The sequence below is a fragment of the Gigantopelta aegis genome, chromosome 6 (assembly GCF_016097555.1).
Source record: "Gigantopelta aegis isolate Gae_Host chromosome 6, Gae_host_genome, whole genome shotgun sequence".
NCBI lineage: Eukaryota > Metazoa > Mollusca > Gastropoda > Neomphalida > Peltospiridae > Gigantopelta > Gigantopelta aegis.
In genome coordinates, this window is record NC_054704.1 from 21,317,458 (window position 1) to 21,337,735 (window position 20,278).

At 33.3% G+C, this 20,278-nt stretch overlaps 2 protein-coding genes across 2 annotated transcripts in view; one reads left to right on the plus strand and one right to left on the minus strand.

The window, feature by feature from the left end:
- LOC121376269 (lipoamide acyltransferase component of branched-chain alpha-keto acid dehydrogenase complex, mitochondrial-like) lies at positions 1-16,580 on the minus strand. The gene is made up of 11 exons (XM_041504098.1): positions 16,395-16,580; positions 15,868-15,988; positions 15,618-15,690; positions 14,964-15,145; positions 10,167-10,300; positions 8,424-8,517; positions 7,051-7,352; positions 6,510-6,587; positions 5,639-5,830; positions 4,099-4,170; positions 1-3,235 (listed from the first exon to the last, which is right to left on the minus strand). Exons 1-11 carry the CDS (start codon positions 16,449-16,451, stop codon positions 3,068-3,070), a joined length of 1,473 nt encoding a protein of 490 aa, XP_041360032.1. The 5' UTR covers positions 16,452-16,580; the 3' UTR covers positions 1-3,067.
- LOC121376268 (serine/threonine-protein kinase Nek8-like) overlaps positions 16,516-20,278 on the plus strand; it is a 21,489-nt gene continuing 17,726 nt past the window's right edge. The window contains exons 1-3 of the mRNA XM_041504097.1: positions 16,516-16,671; positions 18,642-18,847; positions 19,751-19,806. Of these exons, the coding sequence (XP_041360031.1) occupies positions 16,625-16,671; positions 18,642-18,847; positions 19,751-19,806 (309 nt within the window). The 5' untranslated portion in view covers positions 16,516-16,624. The remainder of the gene's footprint in view (positions 16,672-18,641; positions 18,848-19,750; positions 19,807-20,278) is intronic.

Below are 20,278 nucleotides of genomic sequence, written 5' to 3' on the forward strand. Positions count from 1 at the left end.
TGTAGACATAAATGTTTATTAATGATCTAAACACACATTACCCATTTATGACAGAACTACCAGTAACCCTGCAAATCTGATCCATTCTGAAGTGTTAGTTCACAATGGATTTGAAAGTTAACAGAAAACTAAATATAGAGGAAACAGAAGATTTTAAACATAAAAATAATTTTTTGGCCTTGATCCGCAGATTTGAATGTTGAACAGTGCACTGCACTAGTACCGTACTACATCCAATGAAACAATGTTTGAGGTATATTGTGTAATTCAAGTCACTAAATGTCTGCATGTTATAGTGCTTAACAATTAGTAAAATCCAGTGACAAAATTGTGTTACAAACACAGGGTAGTTAACAATCAATAGAGGTTTCACAAGTAAGTTTATCTTGTAACATACATGTAGTCATTCAACAATATTGAATGTTATAGTGTGTTTTATATCTAATGAAATACCTTACATTTTGAAATACTTTTAGTAATTCAACATTCATATATGAGACATCAATATACATTAAGTTTTTTGGATGTCCTAGCGAGTACACTAGAAGGGTCATCATTAAATGGCATAATCCTAACATCACATCAAAGAAATAAAATAAAAAAATGGTTTCCACGATTACACATCAAAATTAAATAATACTGTGTGTAGGCTTCAGATATTCATGATACCAGTGTTTATTATATGATAGCTAGCATACCCAGTGTAATCAAAGTATGTGATGATTTTCAGAGTTTGATAACTTTGCAAATTAGATGTAAATTAATTGAGGTCACGGCACTACATTTATTAACATTTATGGAAACATACTACGGTGACACTCCATAACTTTACACTGGAAGCTGTTCAGCGTTCACAAAACAAAAAACATTAAGCACTAGTTTATTTTCATGCAAGAATATCCAAAATTCAAGTTTGATGACATTTCCATTAAAAAAAGACACATCACATCACATATTCTTGCGTCATTTAAATATTGAGTAATGGCTGAATGGAATTAAAGTTGCGTATACAGTTTACAAAAACACATTGTACGGTATTAAGCTTGAGATTATATGATAAAAGAGATTATTACCATCCTGTTTTGGAATTGTCAATATCATATAGTAAGAATAAAAATAATGTGTTATGCTAGCAAGATTTTCGCATAATACAATTTGTATTCTTAATATATGATATTGACTATACTGAAACAAACAAGGGTAATAACCGTTATGTATCATGAAGCCTAAAACTAAATTAAAGCGGTCACATAGATACAAACCTACTGACTTAAATTCTAGTATTTAGATGTAAAATGTTTAAATAACAGTGTGGTGTTCTGGTAAACCAGAAGACTATATTTATAACTCAATCACCCCACATCATCATCCCAAAGTATTACAATCTCACTTAAGACAGTATTTAACTACCTTGTACAGTTTCATACACAATATGAAAGTGTGTAGTAAACAATATTAATGAAAACATATGTACAAAAATACACTGCTAGCTTGCAGTATATCATATACTTATGTACATGTATATAAGAATTTTGTGAATTAAGAGCCATGTTGACATTAGGAACAAAACCACCATGACTTAATTCCCTTGTGTAGTTGAGTACAGGGCCCTTAACCCACCAGGTACCGGAAGATTATTGGCATCAATACCTGTTATATCAGTTAAATGTTTCCTTTCTTTCATTACAACTGATGTTAAAAGCAAGAATTACAAGTTATGAGTCTTTTTCAGTCTAGATAGGAAGCAGCATTGAATATGGATGTCTTCACATTATGCAGAAGTGGAAGAGAAAATAACATTTTCCATATATAAAATTAGATTTTGATTCTTCTAATGAAACATCACCAATTATACTGTCAGCCTATAGCATTCATAATAATAGTAATAATAATAACAGGGCTAAACATTTGCGTGAATCAAGCACAAGCACAAAACATCCGAATCTATTTGAATTTGCGTGAAATTTTTCCACAAATTTATTAAATTGAATAATCAGTGAGTAAAACATTACAGAATAAAAAAAAAAAAAAAAAAATAGTCTGGTTATCAAGCTTCAGTTTAAACTGGCTTGAAAACATAGCATACATTCGAATCCATACATGTTCAAAACAGAGGTTTATCGAGAATAGTCTGGCCTGGAGTCAGGCGGTTGTTGATCCATTTCTATGAACCAAATTGCCAACGAAGAGAAATGAAAGGAACATGTTTGTTCAGTTCTTATATAATAACAACAGACATTTATATGTTAATTCGCTGATATTATGTTGCTACCCTTGAATTAATCAATAAATCTTTTTGTCAGTAGCGGAAATGTACTTCAGTAATATCCATACAAACAATGAACCAATGCGCAAAATACATCGGCAAAAGTATCCCATGGGCTGTTTACGAATAAGCAATCTTCAAAAAGTAACCTGGGCTGTGTTCAGCCAGACCAAGCAGAAAAATGTCCGTTAGACTGGTTTATGTGCTTCACGGTAAACCAAATGGCTACGTTGGGAATCAATCAATTAGTTCATGACCGTTAGCCAAACATTTGCTGGCTGAACTTGGGGCTGGTAAGACACCTAAAAAAAAAACTTGACTGTAAAGAGAAAATGGAATAAACAACTAAAAAAAAACTGTGAGTCAAAAAACATTTTTGTTTGTTTGTGTTTTTTGTTTTAAACTTGGATACACTGTTACTGACAAATTGGTTATTATTTCCAGTAAATAGCAAGGTTTTTTTTTAATATACACTAATCCATATACAGCTACTAGCATATGACACATAATTCTATATACTAACACTGTTGATAAAGTTCTCTGAAAATGTTTAGAATCAGAGGATTCCCGTGGACTGCTTCCATGGGAATCCACATGGATTCTCATGAAAACAATCAAATTTTTAGCCCTCGATAATAATAATAATAATAATAATAATAATGAAATTTGTTTTACTGATCATACAGTCTACAATTATTGAGAAAAAAAAACTTGCACAACACACTTCCCATATGTACAGAGTAGATTGTATATAATGCAATATACCACACATGCTCAATTACTATATAACATATCTACAATTTATTTTAGATCTAATATCATTGTTGTTGGATTTTCTATGTACATCTTCCACACATTGGAAAAGCGAGCCATTGTAGCTCCGTCTATAATCCGATGATCGGCAGACCAGCTGACATTCATTACATGTGCTTTCTTAATGTTACCATCGTGATCAAATCTTGGCACAGTCTGAAAACACAAAGATGGGCAAATACTATTATATGTCATTTAATTACTAGTAAATTATTTTCTGTTATTACTCCAGCGGGCACTCACAACCGGGGAAATAAAAATCATAATTCCTCAATGAGAAATTATCATGCATTGGTGGAACATACAATATTATTGAAAATACAATATTATTAAAATTTAATAAAAATTCACAAATTCAAAATTTCTAAAATATCTATTAGTTTGTGAAGACTTCCCCTGAGAAAACATTGTACTGAGCTTCAGAACTATTCAATCAAACTCAAGACAAATTTTAAATGTTAAATTTCTATTTAAATGTTAAATTTAATAGAAATTTAAAAAATTAAAACATCCAAAATATCTATTAATTTGTGAAGACTGCCCCAGAGAATTGCTGTACCAAGTTTCAGAACTATACAATCAAAATTCTACAAGAAGATATACTAACAAACAATCAACTTAATAAAAAAAAAAAAATCTCACTAATTGTTTCAGAACTATCTGATCAAAACACTAGGAGATAGACTTTCAAATGTTTAATTTAAAAAGTCAAAATTTCCAAAATATATCTCTTTTAATTTGTAGAAAGAGCCCCAGAGGATCAATGTACTAAATCGAGGGCAATTCAGACAAAACTCTATCAGAAGATAGACTTCAAAGAAAGATTGTGGGATGGAAGAATGTTGAGCGGATGGTGGAAGGATGCTGAACGGCTCATGTTGGACAAATTAGTAATTACAAAAGCTCTGCTGATGAATGTCATAGCGAAGATAAAAACATTAATGATTAATGATTAAACAAAACATTAATAAAATAACAGCTATTAAAGGACATTCATTGTGAGGAAGATAAATTCTTACTTGTATTTTACCAACAGCACCAATAGCCACTTGAGGTGGAAAAATCACCGGTTTTGTGTATGTACCACCAATCTGTGAATAAAAAGAACTTGTTGTAAAGAATTTATAGAACATAATACTCACAAACATCCCCCCAAATCTAATATATCAGTATACCACAGACAAAGAACACAAGAAGACACCAAGTATACACGCCCTGACACTTTTTGTTACATATAACACTTTTTAGATTGAACAAAAATCCGTCATTGTAAATAGGTAAGTAAAGCTATAAATAAATAGGGTACCCAGCTTGTTAAATGGTTACTGATATATCATGAGTGGGGTGGGGGAATGTTTTGCTACATAAAAGAACACTAATTTAAGATTTAAAAAAACCCAAACTGTTTTCTCTTTTTTAGATAAGTCTCAATTAACCAAGTAAAAAGGATAAATGGTTCAGATAAAGACGGAGCGTCCGAACTACAAGAGTGAAGGAAAAAGAAGGAAGTTATAGTCATAGGACAGGAAGAGATGCGCAGTAGAAGAATTTTAGGTCATACTGTTGGGATGTTCAAACCAGACTACTATCCTTAGGGGAATATGCACGCATTTTGAGGACAGGTGATGTTGAAAAGAAATCACTTTTTTTTTTTTTTTCATTTCATTTCAACTTATTTTTGTGCTGACATCCAATCAAGGTTCAAGCACACTGTCCTGGGCACACACTTCAGCTGTCTGGGCTGTCTGTCCAGGACAGTGGGTTAGTTGTTAATGGTTAGTGAGAGAGAAGAGGGTTTAGTGGTCTTAGACCTACCCATCGAGTTGTTAAAACTCGCTCTGGGTGGGAGCCGGTATTGGGCTGCAAACTCTGTACCTACCAGCCTTATGTCTGATGGATTAACCACGACACCACCGAGACCGGTTAAAAAAAATAAAAAGATGGGTCAACAAAGGGTAATAAATCAGGTAAGTATTCTATCATTGAGCTATGTATTTTTAATTACAAGTAAAAACACATTACTGGGATACTTTATGAGAAAAGAAAGGACTTTGCCTTGAAACTTTAAAAAAGAAAAAATTCAGTATTTAAACTAAAAAAGGCTCAATTCTACAGACCTCGTCATTTAAGGGAAAATATTCCTCTGGCTCCTCATCACAACCTGAGACTGGTTCAAGGAGAGTAATTTTTAGCTTCCTTTAGCATGTGAATTAAAAAACAATTGTACGACAAAAAGATTAAACATCAATGCTCAATATGGTAATATCTTAAATGGGTTCCATAATGTGAGTTAGGGGAATAATTAATCACTCTCCTTGTTTTTTTTACAAAGTGAGGTCTGATTCTTACTCTTTGTTAAGGGTTGTATATTGTCACCCTGAATCCCACTCCCTACCATCTCATAAACCTATGCCTATAAGGTAAAGATTTTTTGGTTTCTGTAGCTTGGGTATTTTTTTTTACGTGGTGAGGATGCTAACCTCACGCACAACCCTCCTTTCTCATCTGGGCTTAAGAGGATTAAGTAAGTAAGTATAAGGTAAAGTAAATGATGCTTACCGTTCCAATATTAGACAGTGAGAATGTTCCTTCAGACAGATCCACGGTCCCCAGTTTCCCAGCTTCCCCTAGCAGCTGAAGTCTGTTCAACTCAGCCGCTACATCGAAGATACTAAGTGTCTGTACATTCTTTATGTTGGGTACAATCAGTCCATTTGGGGTGTCCATAGCAACACTTATGTTGTGAGAGGCCTGTAAAATATGATTTTTTTTCAATGTATTTTTTTTCTTTATATTATTATTATTATTAATATGAAAGTGAGAAAAGTAAAATATTATTTTAAAAAAAAAAAGTAAAAAGAAGCAAACACACCATTTTTCTTTCAGGCCTTGAAATCACAAAGATAATAAAAATTTGTTTTGATTAACGACACCACTAGAGCACATTAATTTATTTAATTGGCTACTGGATGTCAAACATTTGATCATTTTGACAAATAGTTTTAGAGAGGAAACCCACTACATTTTTCCATTAGCAACAAGGGATCTTTTAGACAGGACAGCACATACCATGGCCTTAGATATACCAATCGCAATGCACTGGTTGGGAGTGGGGAAAACTAAATCACAGAATGGGTTCACAGAGGGGTTTGATTCTATGACAGAATCAGATCCCGCACCCTGGAATACTAAACTTATACAAATAAAAATGAACAAAACATAAACTGAATGAATATGTTCATAAACGAAAACTTGAAAGAAAAAAAACATCAGACACTGGATACAAATTTTCTTGGATAAACAAAAATACGACTGATCCCATCTGTTATTAACACTTATTGTAATACATGACCAATGTATTACTTGTTATTTTAGTTTTGTATGCAAATAGGTACCAAGTATCATCAAAAACAATTAAATTAAAATTCACCTTGTATGTAATATTTTCTACTTTTTCATCCACAAATGCATTTAACAATGGGAACTGCAACAAGGCGAGTGAGGCAGCCTGTAATAAAACAAAACTCAAAATATACACCACATAACACTGCTAATACTGAGACAAAAACATGTGACCTTTCGTGTTCTTAAGGTTTTTAAAAAATAAATTCAATCATTTGCATTATGTAGTTGGCCTCTACAAGACATAATATTAAAGATAACAAGAAAAATATTGGATGTCAATCATTTGGTAATGTAGTCAACAGAGGAAACCCGCTACATTTTTCCATTAGCACCAAGGGATCTTTTCTATGCACTTTCCTACAGACAGGAAAGCACATACAACAGCCTTTGACCAGTTGTGGTGCACTGGTTGGAATGAGAAAAAATCCAATCAGTTGAATGGATCCATCGAGGTGGTTTGATCTTGTGACTCAAGCACCTCAGGCGAGCACCCAAACGACTGAGCTAAATCCCGCCCCAAACACCATTCAACTAGAAAACCTACAACTTGGTAGCACGATTTTTACCTTAATAAATACAGGCATGTATGAAAACTTTATTCCTCGTTTCTCTGCCACCTTTTTGAGATCTTTTCTCAGGTTAACCAGCATGGTAATGTCTATCTCATCACAGTAACCGAAGTGAGGAATCTTAAGAGCGGCAGCCATGGTTTTCGTCATGGCTTTCTGAAGTCCAATCACACGCACGGTTTTGTCTTTTTCAATCACAACTGTCGTCTTGCTGAGCTCGGGAGGCGGGATCGCTGGTTTCCGTGGTATCTGAACAGGCATACCACCCACAGCAGTTGATGGTGTTGCTGGTGTCGGTTCTGCAGTGAAATCGTTAAAAGAAAAATGTTTACATCATTTTATAAATGGATTCGACTGACAACTGCACATGATGTGTGATGAATCTAAACTAGTGAAAGTATTTGAACGAATGAGACAGTTTGGTATTAGGGCTCAAACTTAAGAATTTGTTAACGGCAGCAATTGTGAAATGTTTTTGTCTGCTCACAGCAATTTTAAACCAGTACCTTTTGAAACAAATATAAAAACCAACCAAAAATGATGCCTTCAACAAATGGCAATAATTTTTATCAAGTGGCATAAAACTGCCGTAAGTAAAAGCGATGCCAGATGATATGAGTGCCTCGTATAAGAATAGCCGACTGCATAGAAACTGCTGAAATCATAATGTTGTCTTAGTCACAATCAGTTAGTCTCATGGCTATTCTTGTACGAGACACTCATATCAAGTGGCCTTGCCTTACAGACCATGACCTATGGCAATTCATGTAACTATGGCAATTGCTGTCAGTGCTGTTAAGTTTAAGCTCTGTGGTATAGATATATTTGTAAAATAATATGCCAATTCAAGTAAAGTTGAAACAAAATAAGTCTAAGGATCCATTCATAATTATCAATATTTTCACATGTACAAACCAGACTCATGGGGGAATAAGTTAATGCCAGTATATTCTTTAGAAATCCCTTTTTTTTGATAAAATATTGATGTATGCTTTTAGGAGGTGGATGGCACCAAAACAATACAATGTATAATACACAAGTAAAATCTTGATAATTATAAATGACTGCTAATAAATTGATGCTTTAATTTATATTTAATGAGACAGAGCATTTTATTTTGTTTAGCTATGTAACAGTTAACTGCACAGCAAAGACTATTAGAAAAATCATTTGAATACACAAATACTACCAGATGAATAAGCATATCACTACATGTCAAAGTTATTTCCCCTATTACTGATGTAACAGCTGATGTGTATAAAGCACACATCTAATTCTTGTTAACATTTGTTGCATTGTCAAGTATAAGCGATTGGTGTAGATACAAATTTGTTTACTCTTATAAGAGAAAAAACACTGTAATTGTTTACCAACTCCGTGACCAATGCTCTCAATATGTCGCAAAATATCTTCTTTCAGTATCCGACCATCTTTTCCAGTTCCCTGAACTTCTCCTAAATTTGTCTGCAATGACATAAAATACAAGTCTATCAACAATACTATTTAACAATTAATTTTTAACTCCATTAAATTTTGAATCAACTGAACCAACACTTATAGAAATAACGCAAGACAGGGCTAGCTCTGGGTCAGCAGACAATTTCACCAAATTATCTACTTAACTTAATAAATTGCACCAAATTATCTACTTAACTTAATAAATTGCACCAAATTATCTACTTAACTTAATAAATTGCTCCAAATTATCTACTTAACTTAATAAATTGCAGAAAACCAGATATATTTTCTAACAAAATATCAATTATTTCATAAAATTATTTTGCCAAATCAAAATAAAATTCGCCAATTGTTTTTTAAATTCGCAACTGGTGAATTTAGCGAGTGCCAGCGCTAGCCCTGCAATTATTACATATCAAGGAGTTATTTCCATTCAATGGCTTTTTTCCTGTGGATTTCAAAGGTTAAAGTTTATTTTTGTTTAACAACACCACTAGAACACATAGATTTGTTAATTATTGGCTATTGGATGTCAAACATTTGGTAATTCAGACATACAGTCTTAGATAAAACCCACTACATTTTTATATTAGTAGCAAGGAATCTTTTATATGCACCATATCACAGACAGGATAGCACATACCATGGCCTTTGATATACCAGTTGTGGTGCACTGGCTTATAAACAAGAAATAGCCTAACAGACCACCAACAGGGATCAATCTTAGACCGACCACACATCAAGCAAGTTTACCACTGGGCTATGTCGCGCACCTTGTAGATTAAAAAAAATTTTTTTTTTAAAAGAAAGTGAAGTTATAAAAAACTAACAAATATTAATTCAAAGATATGGCAAAAATTGGAAATATTCACCCAACACAAATCCGTTATGGTAGTTTTCATATACACATTACAGATTTTCACAAAAATTTGGTACTGTAGAATTGAGCTCTTACTGAATTCACATTAATAATTCTAAGTTTAACATATAGGTTATCAACAACAATATTTGTCTAAGGCATTTAACTGAAATAAGATACTTGAAAAAAAATCAAATCAATACTTCTACTTTCTGGAAATTAAACAAGCATTCTGAGAGTACTGCAAAAGCAATACAGGTCCTCTAGCGGGCTCAATAAATGTTCTTATCTCCTAAATTGAAGGGATATGAAAGTTAAACTTGATCTGTAACAGTAATTGACAAAGCTAGATATAAAATTCCAGCTCAATATCTTGAGGCATTGCAAAACAAAAGTCTGGAAAATAAATTTCCATATGTCCTAAGTTCAAGGGCCATAACTCTATCACAAATGAGTAAATTGCTACGAAAGACAAATTTGATCTGCAACAGTACATGGAAAAGCTATACACAAAATGTCAGCTCAATATCTCAAGGCACTGTGAAAAAAACATCCGGAAAACTATGTAGGACAGACAGACAGTTAGTTAGACAGTCAGACAGACAGAGACGGACAGACAGACAGATAGACAGTCAGTCAGTCAGACAGACAGGGTGGAGATGAAACCTAGAGTTCCCTCCAGTTGGCCCAGTAGGGGACTAATAAAGCAAATACTTTTCCAGATCAACATGCATTGATTTATCAGTTTCTTTTTTGATGATTAAACTTTTCCACAGCTAAATTTTAAAGCTCATACGTTGTTCTCCATGGCCAGTCTTCTGACGGCTGGAGTAGCCAGCACTTTGTGTCCACTGATCATCTGTGTTCTGTACTTATCAAAGCTAGTGTCCTCGGCACCCACTTTAATTTCAACATCTTCCTGTTTCGATTCTAAGTTAAAAACATAATAATATATACAAAGTTAAAAAGCAATACTGCTAATATAACATAGCCAAGTGTATCAACTGAACATTGTTTTACATAGAAATAACAATCAAAATGCTTTACTTGATTTGATACAGGTATTTTATAATATATATATAGACAAAACTACATATATGTGGTTTTCTGATTTCTGTATTCCACGAGTGTATTTCCTGCAGGAAACCCCGATGCAGGGCTCGCGCTGTCGGTAGCCAAATTAGCCATTGGCTAATTTTTACAAAAAATGGCTAATAAAATTTGCAAGTGGCTAAAATTTTGGCTAAGCCATTTTCTGTCTTCTGGTGTGAACAAATGGTTACATAATCTATCCGACACCTCAAACTTAATAATACTACCAAATATTCAATTAGCGTAATAGCGATCTCGTGACCGGTAACAAGAAACGGTGTCATGCAGAATACAGCGTAGGCCTTATAATGTTTGCTTATTTAATAATCACGGTTATTAATTTTAACGGCATGCATTCAACATGTATGACAGCAATGTCTGGAAGATCTGTAACTTGTTATTTTTACTTTATTCCAGTTTGTACACAATTAGCTGAAAAAGATACATTTTCATATATAAATACTCTATACAGTACTGCGTAAAACAAATTTGGCTAAAACATTTTCAATATGGCTAATAAAAATTCCATTTGGCTAATATTTTGGCTACAGGTATTTTTGATCCAGGGTGAGCCCTGCTATAGGTTACTAGGCTATATTTTGTGGTAACCTATAGGTTACCAGGCTATATTTTGTGATAACCTATAGGTTACCAGGCTATATTTTATGGTAACCTATTCTGTCTTCTGGTGTGAACAAACGGTTACATAATCTATCCGACACCTCAAACATAATAATACTACCAAATATTCAATTAGCGTAATAGCGATCTCGCGACCGGTAACGAGAAACGGTGTCATGCAGAATACGCCTACAGCATAGGCCTTATAATGTTTGCTTATTTTAATAATCACGGTTATTAATTTTAACGGCATGCATTCAACATGTATGACAGCAATGTCTGGAAGATCTGTAACTTGTTATTTTTACTTTGTAAAATCTTTGAACCAAAGTAATAAAAACAGACCGACAATGCGTGTCAATTTGAATACACATGCCAGTTCAGGGCCAAAAGACATGTAGGTCATCTCACGGTCGGAGTTCAGCCAGACCGAGAGAAAACAAAACGTTTGTTAGACTGGTTTGTGCGCTTCACGTTAAACCAAATTGACACGACGAACACCAATCAAATAGTTCGCGAACGTTAGGAAGAACGTTCATTGGCTGAACTGAGGACAGCTCTCGGTGCGAATATATGTCACGCTTCAGAGTCGGCTGACACTCGCGTGTCAAGAGACATCGTTGCGGACATTAAACAATACGATTACGCAAAAGTAAATCTTGATGTTAATTTGTAGAAAAACAATAGTTATTCGCATCAATGAATACCTAACTGCAGTTTTTGTTTATTCCTTTGTCTTTGTTAATTTCGTACCCATGGTCGAGAGCCACGCATGCAGATCGCGATCACCGGAAATTAACATGCAGTATTTAAATTATACCAATTGCAGTTAAATGTACACTGAATAAAATTAGTTTACAATAATCATATTTGTTAGATAATTTTAGATATAAATTTGTAAGACTGTGAGGTGACATTTAGTAAGTTAGCTGGATTTTAAAAAGACCGTAAATATTAATTTTATTAAAGGATTTGTTGGGGGGGGTTTTGGTGTGTTTTTTTTTTTTAATAAATGGAGTATACTGTGGTGAAGTCGGCATTCTTAGCCGAGGTATTTTGTAAGCAGAAATCACAACAAGCATTTAACACGATGCTGAAATCAACAGCAACAACATGGCACAAATTATGAAATCGTTTGGGGTGGGGAACTGATGGGTCACTTAAAAAAAAGAGAAAAAAAAAGAAGAAGTTATTTAAACTAACATAAAGATTGCTATTTAAAGAAATAATGAGTTCTATATATAAAAAAAAGCTCTCAAATTTTTATTTGGGAAAAAAGGAAGAAAGAAAAAACACCACCATCCATAAACATCCACCTACCCCCATATTTCTGTATGTTTGTTAATTTAATGTCATAGGCCTTAGAAGTAGGGGTGGGTGTATGGGGTACTGGCTTCAAACTCTGAAGATTTTGCTTAACCCTATCCCAACCCCACCCCCCGCTGAAAAAACTCGAAGTAATATATTAACTGCCCTACCCCCATTGAGGTTTTGTTATTTCTATTTATTCCAGTTTGTACACAATTACCTGAAAAAGATACATTTTCATATTCATATATAAATACTCTATACAGTAATGCATAAAACAAATTTGGCTAAAGCATTTTCAATATGGCTAATAAAAATTCCATTTGGCTAATATTTTGGCTACAGGTATTTTTGATCCAGGGTGAGCCCTGCCGATGCCACAGGCAGAGGGGTTTCCGGCAGGAAATACACGAGTGGAATAAAGAAATCAGAAAACCACATGTATGTAGTTTTGTATTTATTACATACCCTAAATTGGAATTTTGTTCCCAAATAATAGTTAAAAAATTGCAACACTGCTAGCTAATGATGGGGATTTCTCAATTTACACAACTAGGTCAGCGGTGTTACTATGCGGACCGGTGAACTACCAATTATTACACAGAGGAATATAGTTCTATTTAAACAATAAACAGAAATAAGAAAGAATGAGTGAAAAATACCTATAATTTTAATGATATTGTCTGCAATGCCTTTTAAAGACAATGTAATAGCTAAAATTCACGAACAATGAAATATTTAATTTGCTCGTAATACATCACAAAACCTTCAGCACGCCAGTTTTATCAACGAAGAAAAATTTCAAGAATTGTTCAGTTAATGTCTGTGTCGTCATCGGTATGTTTTCTTTTATTGATGTTCATGGAATTACTCGTTGCTGAAAAGTTGAAATTTATATTAAATGCACCTCCATAAATCATCGCTCCACTGAATAATCCGGTTGTCAGTTCATCCAAATTTTCTACGTGAGGAGATGGTGCATGCGATATCATTGTTGCTAAAGTCGACGACAGTTACTTTTTGCACCCTTGTTTTGGCTTCGTACACAATAAATATAGCATATCTTAACGTAATTTCACTAGAAATCCATATTTTGTAAAAGGTACAATTTTTTAATCACAAGATTTTTTTCAAACACATTCAGGTGCATTAGAAATATTAAAACAAACAAAATCAATAGCAATTTTGCCTTAAAAAGGAAACGTCATGTACCCAGTTTATGGTTATTGTAATGAGATGCAAAGTGACGTCATTGGAATACTGACGTCATTTAAATTCAAAATTATCTATATTATTACAATGCTTCGCCACATTAAAATAAAAACTAGTCTACTAACCTTGACCCCTGTCAAATTCCTATAACAAGCAGACAATGCTGTTTACAGGTGGGTATTTTTTTTTCTCTCATAATTTTGGAATATTAAAGATGAAAGAAATAAAAAGTACCTTTTGTCAAATATATCATATCACAAAATTACCGTTGGATATGTTTTATTTATTGTGTATAAAGCTAAAACAAGGATCCAAAAACTGACTGTCGTCGACCTTATTTGTGGATTAAAAGCTCGTTGGTGAGTAGTGTTCCCGTCTAGTTTTGGTAGTGTGCTCATTAAACTGTAAATATTCGCCACCGTTTTCGTCTGTTTTCAGTTCAAATGTTCCACAAAATAGCATTTTAAAAATGCATAACAGTTAACTGCTTTAATAGGCAATTCAAACCAAGCACCAACTTTGTTTACATATCGCTAAGGGCATTCCCGGTAACCATGTGCTATAAATAGTAGCATTGAATACAGCATAGTCCCGGCAGTTGAGTTGAATACGGAAGTGTATTTCATTTCTGTATTCAAGGCTGTATTTATATAGTAAGATTTAATGGGTATGTAATAAATATATATATAGAGGTTATTACCAAAGTGTTTTTCGGTATCGTAAATATCATATATTAGGAATAAAAATTGTATTATACGAGTCTCTGGTGAGCATAATACATTATTTTTATTCCTAATATATGATACTGACGATACCAAAACACACAATGGTAATAATCTCTTTATCATATAATCTCAAGCTTAATACAACATATTTTGTAAACTGTAAACACAACTTTAATTCTAGTCAGCCATTACTTCATATTCAAATGATGTAAGAATATGTGACGTGGTGACCTTTTGAATTAAAATGTCAAACTTGAATAACGTCATTTTGGATACATAAAAATAAACTAGTTCTTAACAATTTTTGTTTTCAGTGTAAAACTGCTATTGAAATGTTTTGTTTGATGACTATGAATGCATACATCAATTATGGAGTGTCACACTAGTATGTTTGCTTAAATGTCAATAAACTTAATGCAGTGACCTCGATTAATTTACATCTAATTTGCAAAGTTATAAAATTCTGAAAGTATATGATCTGAAAAATATCACATACTTTGATTACACTGAATATGCTAGCTATTATAATATAAAATGCAATATATATATAGAGATAAATTCTGCAAACTCAGAAATGCTGAATTACAAATTTATAAATATTGTAAACTGAAGAAATGTATAATCAGCAAGTGTACCTGCAGTGTCTTCGGTTTCGATGTCAATCAGGGGTTTACCAACCAAAGCGATATCATCCACATTATAGTGGAGTTTCTTGATGACGCCGTCAAATCGACTGGTTATTGTCACAGATGCCTTGTCACTCTGAACTTCACAAATACTGTCGAACTGGGTGACCACATCACCTTCAGAAACATACCTGTAACATAAAACCAGAGTGTAGAAACATCGTTTAGATTATAATCCTATCAAACAATTTCAAATCTCAGAAGTCTTAATCCATATTGAACAAGTCCATTTTTTTTAAATTTTGACATAATAGTCTCTAAGAGGAAACCTGCTACATTTTTGTATTAGTAACAAGTAATCTTTTATATGCATCATCTCAGACAGGATTGCACATACCACAGCTAAAGCGAAAAATACCCAATGGGCCCACCGATGTGGATCAACCCTAGACTGACCGTGTATCATGCAAGGGCTTTACCACTGACCTACATCCCGCCTCCATTATCACGATTACCAAAACATTGTTTTTGGTGGGTTTCTTTGATTATCACAAGGCATGGAACTGAAAATATGAAATCCTGATAAAGGATAAAAACAATACTGTTTCGATAGTTGTGACAGATGTATGTAAAAGTATAGTTACTGATATAAAAATGTATTACCATTCCTTAATGACCACTTCCCGGATGCCCTCACCGATGTCAGATAAATTAAATGGAACAACTGCTTGTAGAGCTGAAACAGAAAGTCATTCTCACTGAACAAATGAAATGTCTCATTCCATGAACAATACAGTAAAATATATTGTGATTTGTTTTAATATGATAATTTTAAATTGTAAATAAATAGGTTTTAAAATATTCGGTGTGCATACATAGTTAAATGTACATGTGTATACAAAAAACAACTTACCTCCCAAAGTTCTGAATGATCGATAAACAAGAAGTTGCCCACAGTTATTACACGTGTCTTGGTAAAGAACACTTGTGGAGTATTTCAAAAACCCTCTCTTGTGTTTTGGAACACCACATGACTAAAAATATATTTATATATAATATGTAAAAATTCATTCTGAGTACAACAATATAAATTATATTAAATAAGTTTGATCAAGAATTGTCTTAATCATGTCCAAAAACAATTATTTTGTCTAATTAGTGTGCAGGTGGCAGGTACTGACGCTATGTCTGACCAGTACTGCATGAGGAACATAGACAATGTAACAAATGGTGGAACATAATTTGGATAGTTGATCCTGATGAACAAAGTGGAGGCCTTACTAGAGGTTTAGCCATAGGTCCATCTTTTATGAACTAAATAAAAACAACTTAATATAAACATATGCAACTGACACTGCTTTTTAAAACAATAAAAGTGTTCCAACAAAATTAACTAGCCAAAATAAAAATGCATTATTGGTATCCCAGTTGCATACTTACAGCAGATGTCAATTTTTTGCAAAAGGTCTGAAATGCCCTTCTATAAAAAGTTGCCATCTTAGACAGACTCGATTGTGATTTCTTTTTTACAGACGTGCTTTTTGATTCAGAACATCGAAAATTATCGAGACTGAAAGTGCAAGTTCTCCAAGAATTTCATAAATATTTTACGGCAATGATAACACTTTTAAGATTACCTCTATTTTTATTGTTATGGATGATCTATTAAAATGGAGAAGTACGAAAAAATAAGAGTTGTGGGGCGAGGAGCGTATGGGTAAATAGATATGCTTGTTTATATGATTTATGTTCTGTTATCAGACATAACCTAATTTCGTTTACTCCACTTCATAAAGGTTTGAACATTGTATTGTAAAATAGGGTTGGTATTAAACAGAATGAAGTGGTGTGAACAGTTATAGCTAACCGGGCTGTTTTTCTATTGTAAATTATTATATTACTCAATCTGACTAAATTTGGATGTTAGACCTACATGTCACTGCAATTCACACATTAAAAATTAACACGAATGTAATAATTTTTAGCAAATAAAATATTTTTTACATTATTAAAATTATAATTTACATGCATTTTCTTGCTAAGAATATGAATGCATTTCTGGACATCTTAATATTTTGTAGTATTTATCTCAATATAAATTTTTAACTTGGAAAATAATTTCATTACAACATTTCTTCTAATTTTCTAAATGAAATTTGGCCAAAGCTCATTCCAAATGTATTTATCTATATAATTATTAATATTCAAAATATGTCTAGGGGACTATAGATTTCATCTCCGTCTGTCTGTCTGTCCGTCAGTCCAGCCGTCTGTCCCACAGATATATTTTTCACAATGCCGTGAGATATTAAGCTGAAATTTTGTGTATAACTTTATCATGTATTGTTACAGGCCACATTGGACTTTCATGGTGATTTAGGCCTACCAATTTTTAACATGGTTATGACCCTTGACTCTTTTTTTTTTTTACAATGCCTCAAGATATTGAGCTGAAATTTTGTGTATAGCTTTATCATGTTCTGTTACAGATCAAGTTTGACTTTCATGGCAATTTACCTACTTTTTACAGAGTTATGGCCCTTGAACTTAGGAGATACAAAAATGTGTTGGGCCCGGTAGAGGAGATATTGATTTAGCAGTACTCTCAGAATGCTTGTTTGGGGAACAAACTGAAATCTTGCTTGGGCTTAAAACTAAAGGTAGTCCCTTCAAGTAGAAGGAAACACCCATTTTCTACATCCATTTAGATTACAATTAAGATTAGTTTACAAAGGTAAATTTATGTCTATGGTTCATTGTCAACATTGTTCTAAAAATGTTTTTAGTGGCACCCTTGTTTGAAATAGTTCTGTTATATATATGGGCAGTGTTTCAAAGTACTGTATTTGCATTTAACATCACTATAAATATGTTTATTAGTAGGTAAGTGACATTTATATTGTTAATTTCGATATTTGGTCCTAAATAAGTCAAACATTACAGTCTCGAAATTTACAATACTCGGGTATAATGAATATAAGGAAAACTAATAGTATTCAGAACAATGCTTCTTACTACTACTGACAGTGTGTAAATAGCTATATTTATAACAGGTCAAGGATTGATTCAGGCATTCTGTAGGTCCCAAAAGAAAGTGGCACCGAAAATTCCAAATTCCTGTACATTAAAAATTCCCAATATATATACAATGTATTTAATTATGTCTGTTTTAATAAATGAATTTAACTGTGGTGTACTGCATCATTCAGTGGCCTGAAAACATATCCAAAGTATGATTTACTCACACTAATTTTCCCAATTCCATCAGACATGGGTCTCGGCCATAATATCCTGGATAAATCTCTACAGGTTCCATCAGGTACAGTAACCAAATAGACCATTTTAAAAATTATATTTTGGAGCAGGACGCACCTCTTGATTTGATGGGTTATGCCTTTTATGAACCCAGATCCCTCCCCCCCCCCCCCCCCATTCCAACTAGTGGCCCATGATTAATACCTCAGAGGCCATGGTATGTATTGTTCTGTTGATATAAAAGGATATAAAAAGATTCAGATTTTTGCTCTGCTTTTTTAGTACATGTTTTTAGTAACCTACATAACAGAAGTGGATTTCCTTTTGTAGTCAAGACCAAAATATTACTCCAGTAGCCATATTTTGAAGTGTGATGAGACCCATGTTATTAAACAATAATTCACTTCCTTTCTCTTTTTTGTCTTCTTTTAGTACAGTGCACCTTTGCCGTCGTCTGATCGACAAGAAGCTTGTTATCATCAAGCAGATCCCAGTAGAACAGATGACACGTGAAGAGAGGCAGGCGGCCATCAATGAGGTCAAGGTTTTGTCCATGCTCCATCACCCAAACATTATTGAGTACTATGAGAACTTCCTAGAAGACAAAGCTCTCATGATAGTTATGGAATATGCCCAAGGTATAAATGTCTACATATTCAGTGCATCAGTCTTAGATTCATCGTTTACGGTAATGCTAAACCAAATAATGTCCGGCTGGGTCAAAGTTCAAGGTGCATCAAACGTTTGGTAGCAGGTCCATACACAGGGTGTGTGTGTGTGTGTTATGCACCCCACCCCCACCCCACCCATAGTCTGCCGAGGTCCTTCCATAGATGTGTAAAAAATATTTCAAGGCAAAGAAACATTTCAAATTTACTTCCCAGTCTGCAGGAAAGTGCATCTCCTGCATTCTAGATTTTTTTTTTTTTCGGGGGAGCATGCCCCCAGACCCCCTAGCAACTCCGGCCCTTTGGGTTGTTGATTACACACACCCCATATAAATTTCTGAGTACGGGCCTGGGTAGAGAGGTGAACACCACAAGTCCTGTGATTGGTGATAAATGTGAGGGAGTTGGTTATAAAAAAAATTCACCAGAATTTTGACCAAGTGGAATTTGTTGAATATTTTCTTAATGAATATGTCATTTGTTTGTATTGATTATGTTTGTTTATTATATACATGTATATCATTTGGTTACAATTTTTTTTAATTTAGGTAACCATTATTAAATAAGCCATTAAATTGCTTAGAAAAACATAAAATCCCATATATCAAGCTTAAACCTTAAAAGCTGAACTACAGAATTTAATGGAAATAAATTCTTCTCTTGCAAAGTTGAATTAGAGATGCCAAACTGATAATTTTGAAACCAAATAATGTGCAGTCTGCCAGAACGTGTTAAAATAGGAGCACAAGATCTGGAGGTAAATATAAGTATACATATTTTAAAACAATTTATTGCTTAAACTTGGAGTAAATCTTTTACCTGGTAAATATTTTATATATTTGTCAAATATTTTTGCTTTTTTTTATTTTGCAGGAGGAACATTCTTGGAATATTTGCAAAGCAGAAATAATAATTTACTTGAAGAGGAGGTATATATAATTTCAATATCATATGTTTAGTATACAACAAATCTATTTTTGAATACATGTAGAAAATGCTTTGATATTTTAAGAATTGAATCTTGTACTGAATATTTCAAATGTAGAGTGAAGGATATATGTACAGGCCTCACGCAAGGTCAAAATCATAGAGCGAAGTCACTTCTCTCTCAAACTTTAGAGAGGGTGAAGTTTTTAACAACAGCGAGACTTGAATTTTTAATCCAAAAAATAAAATACTCAAAAAGAAGTTATCTTAATACAGGTGCAACTTTTACAATCTGTATTTTAATTTAAAAAATGTTTACCGTCTGTACTGGTAATTGATGGATATGTGCTCTATAGTTTTTTCAAAATCACCTTTCCACATGTTGCCTTCTTTATAAATAACGAAATGTAATTGAACAGCACAAATTTAACCACTTAGAATTCATTCTCTCACAAGTTTGTCTTTTCATTTCAT

Bases quoted from the DNA above. Each gene is read 5' to 3' on its own strand.
- LOC121376269 (XM_041504098.1), bottom strand. From the start codon at position 16,451: ATGGCAACTTTTTATAGAAGGGCATTTCAGACCTTTTGCAAAAAATTG. The intron at 15,691-15,867 runs GTAAGTTGTTTT...TTTCTGTTTCAG, and splicing joins ATCATTCAGAACTTTGGGAG to CTCTACAAGCAGTTGTTCCA. The intron at 10,301-14,963 runs GTACACTTGCTG...TTTTTAACTTAG, and splicing joins CGAAACCGAAGACACTGCAG to AATCGAAACAGGAAGATGTT.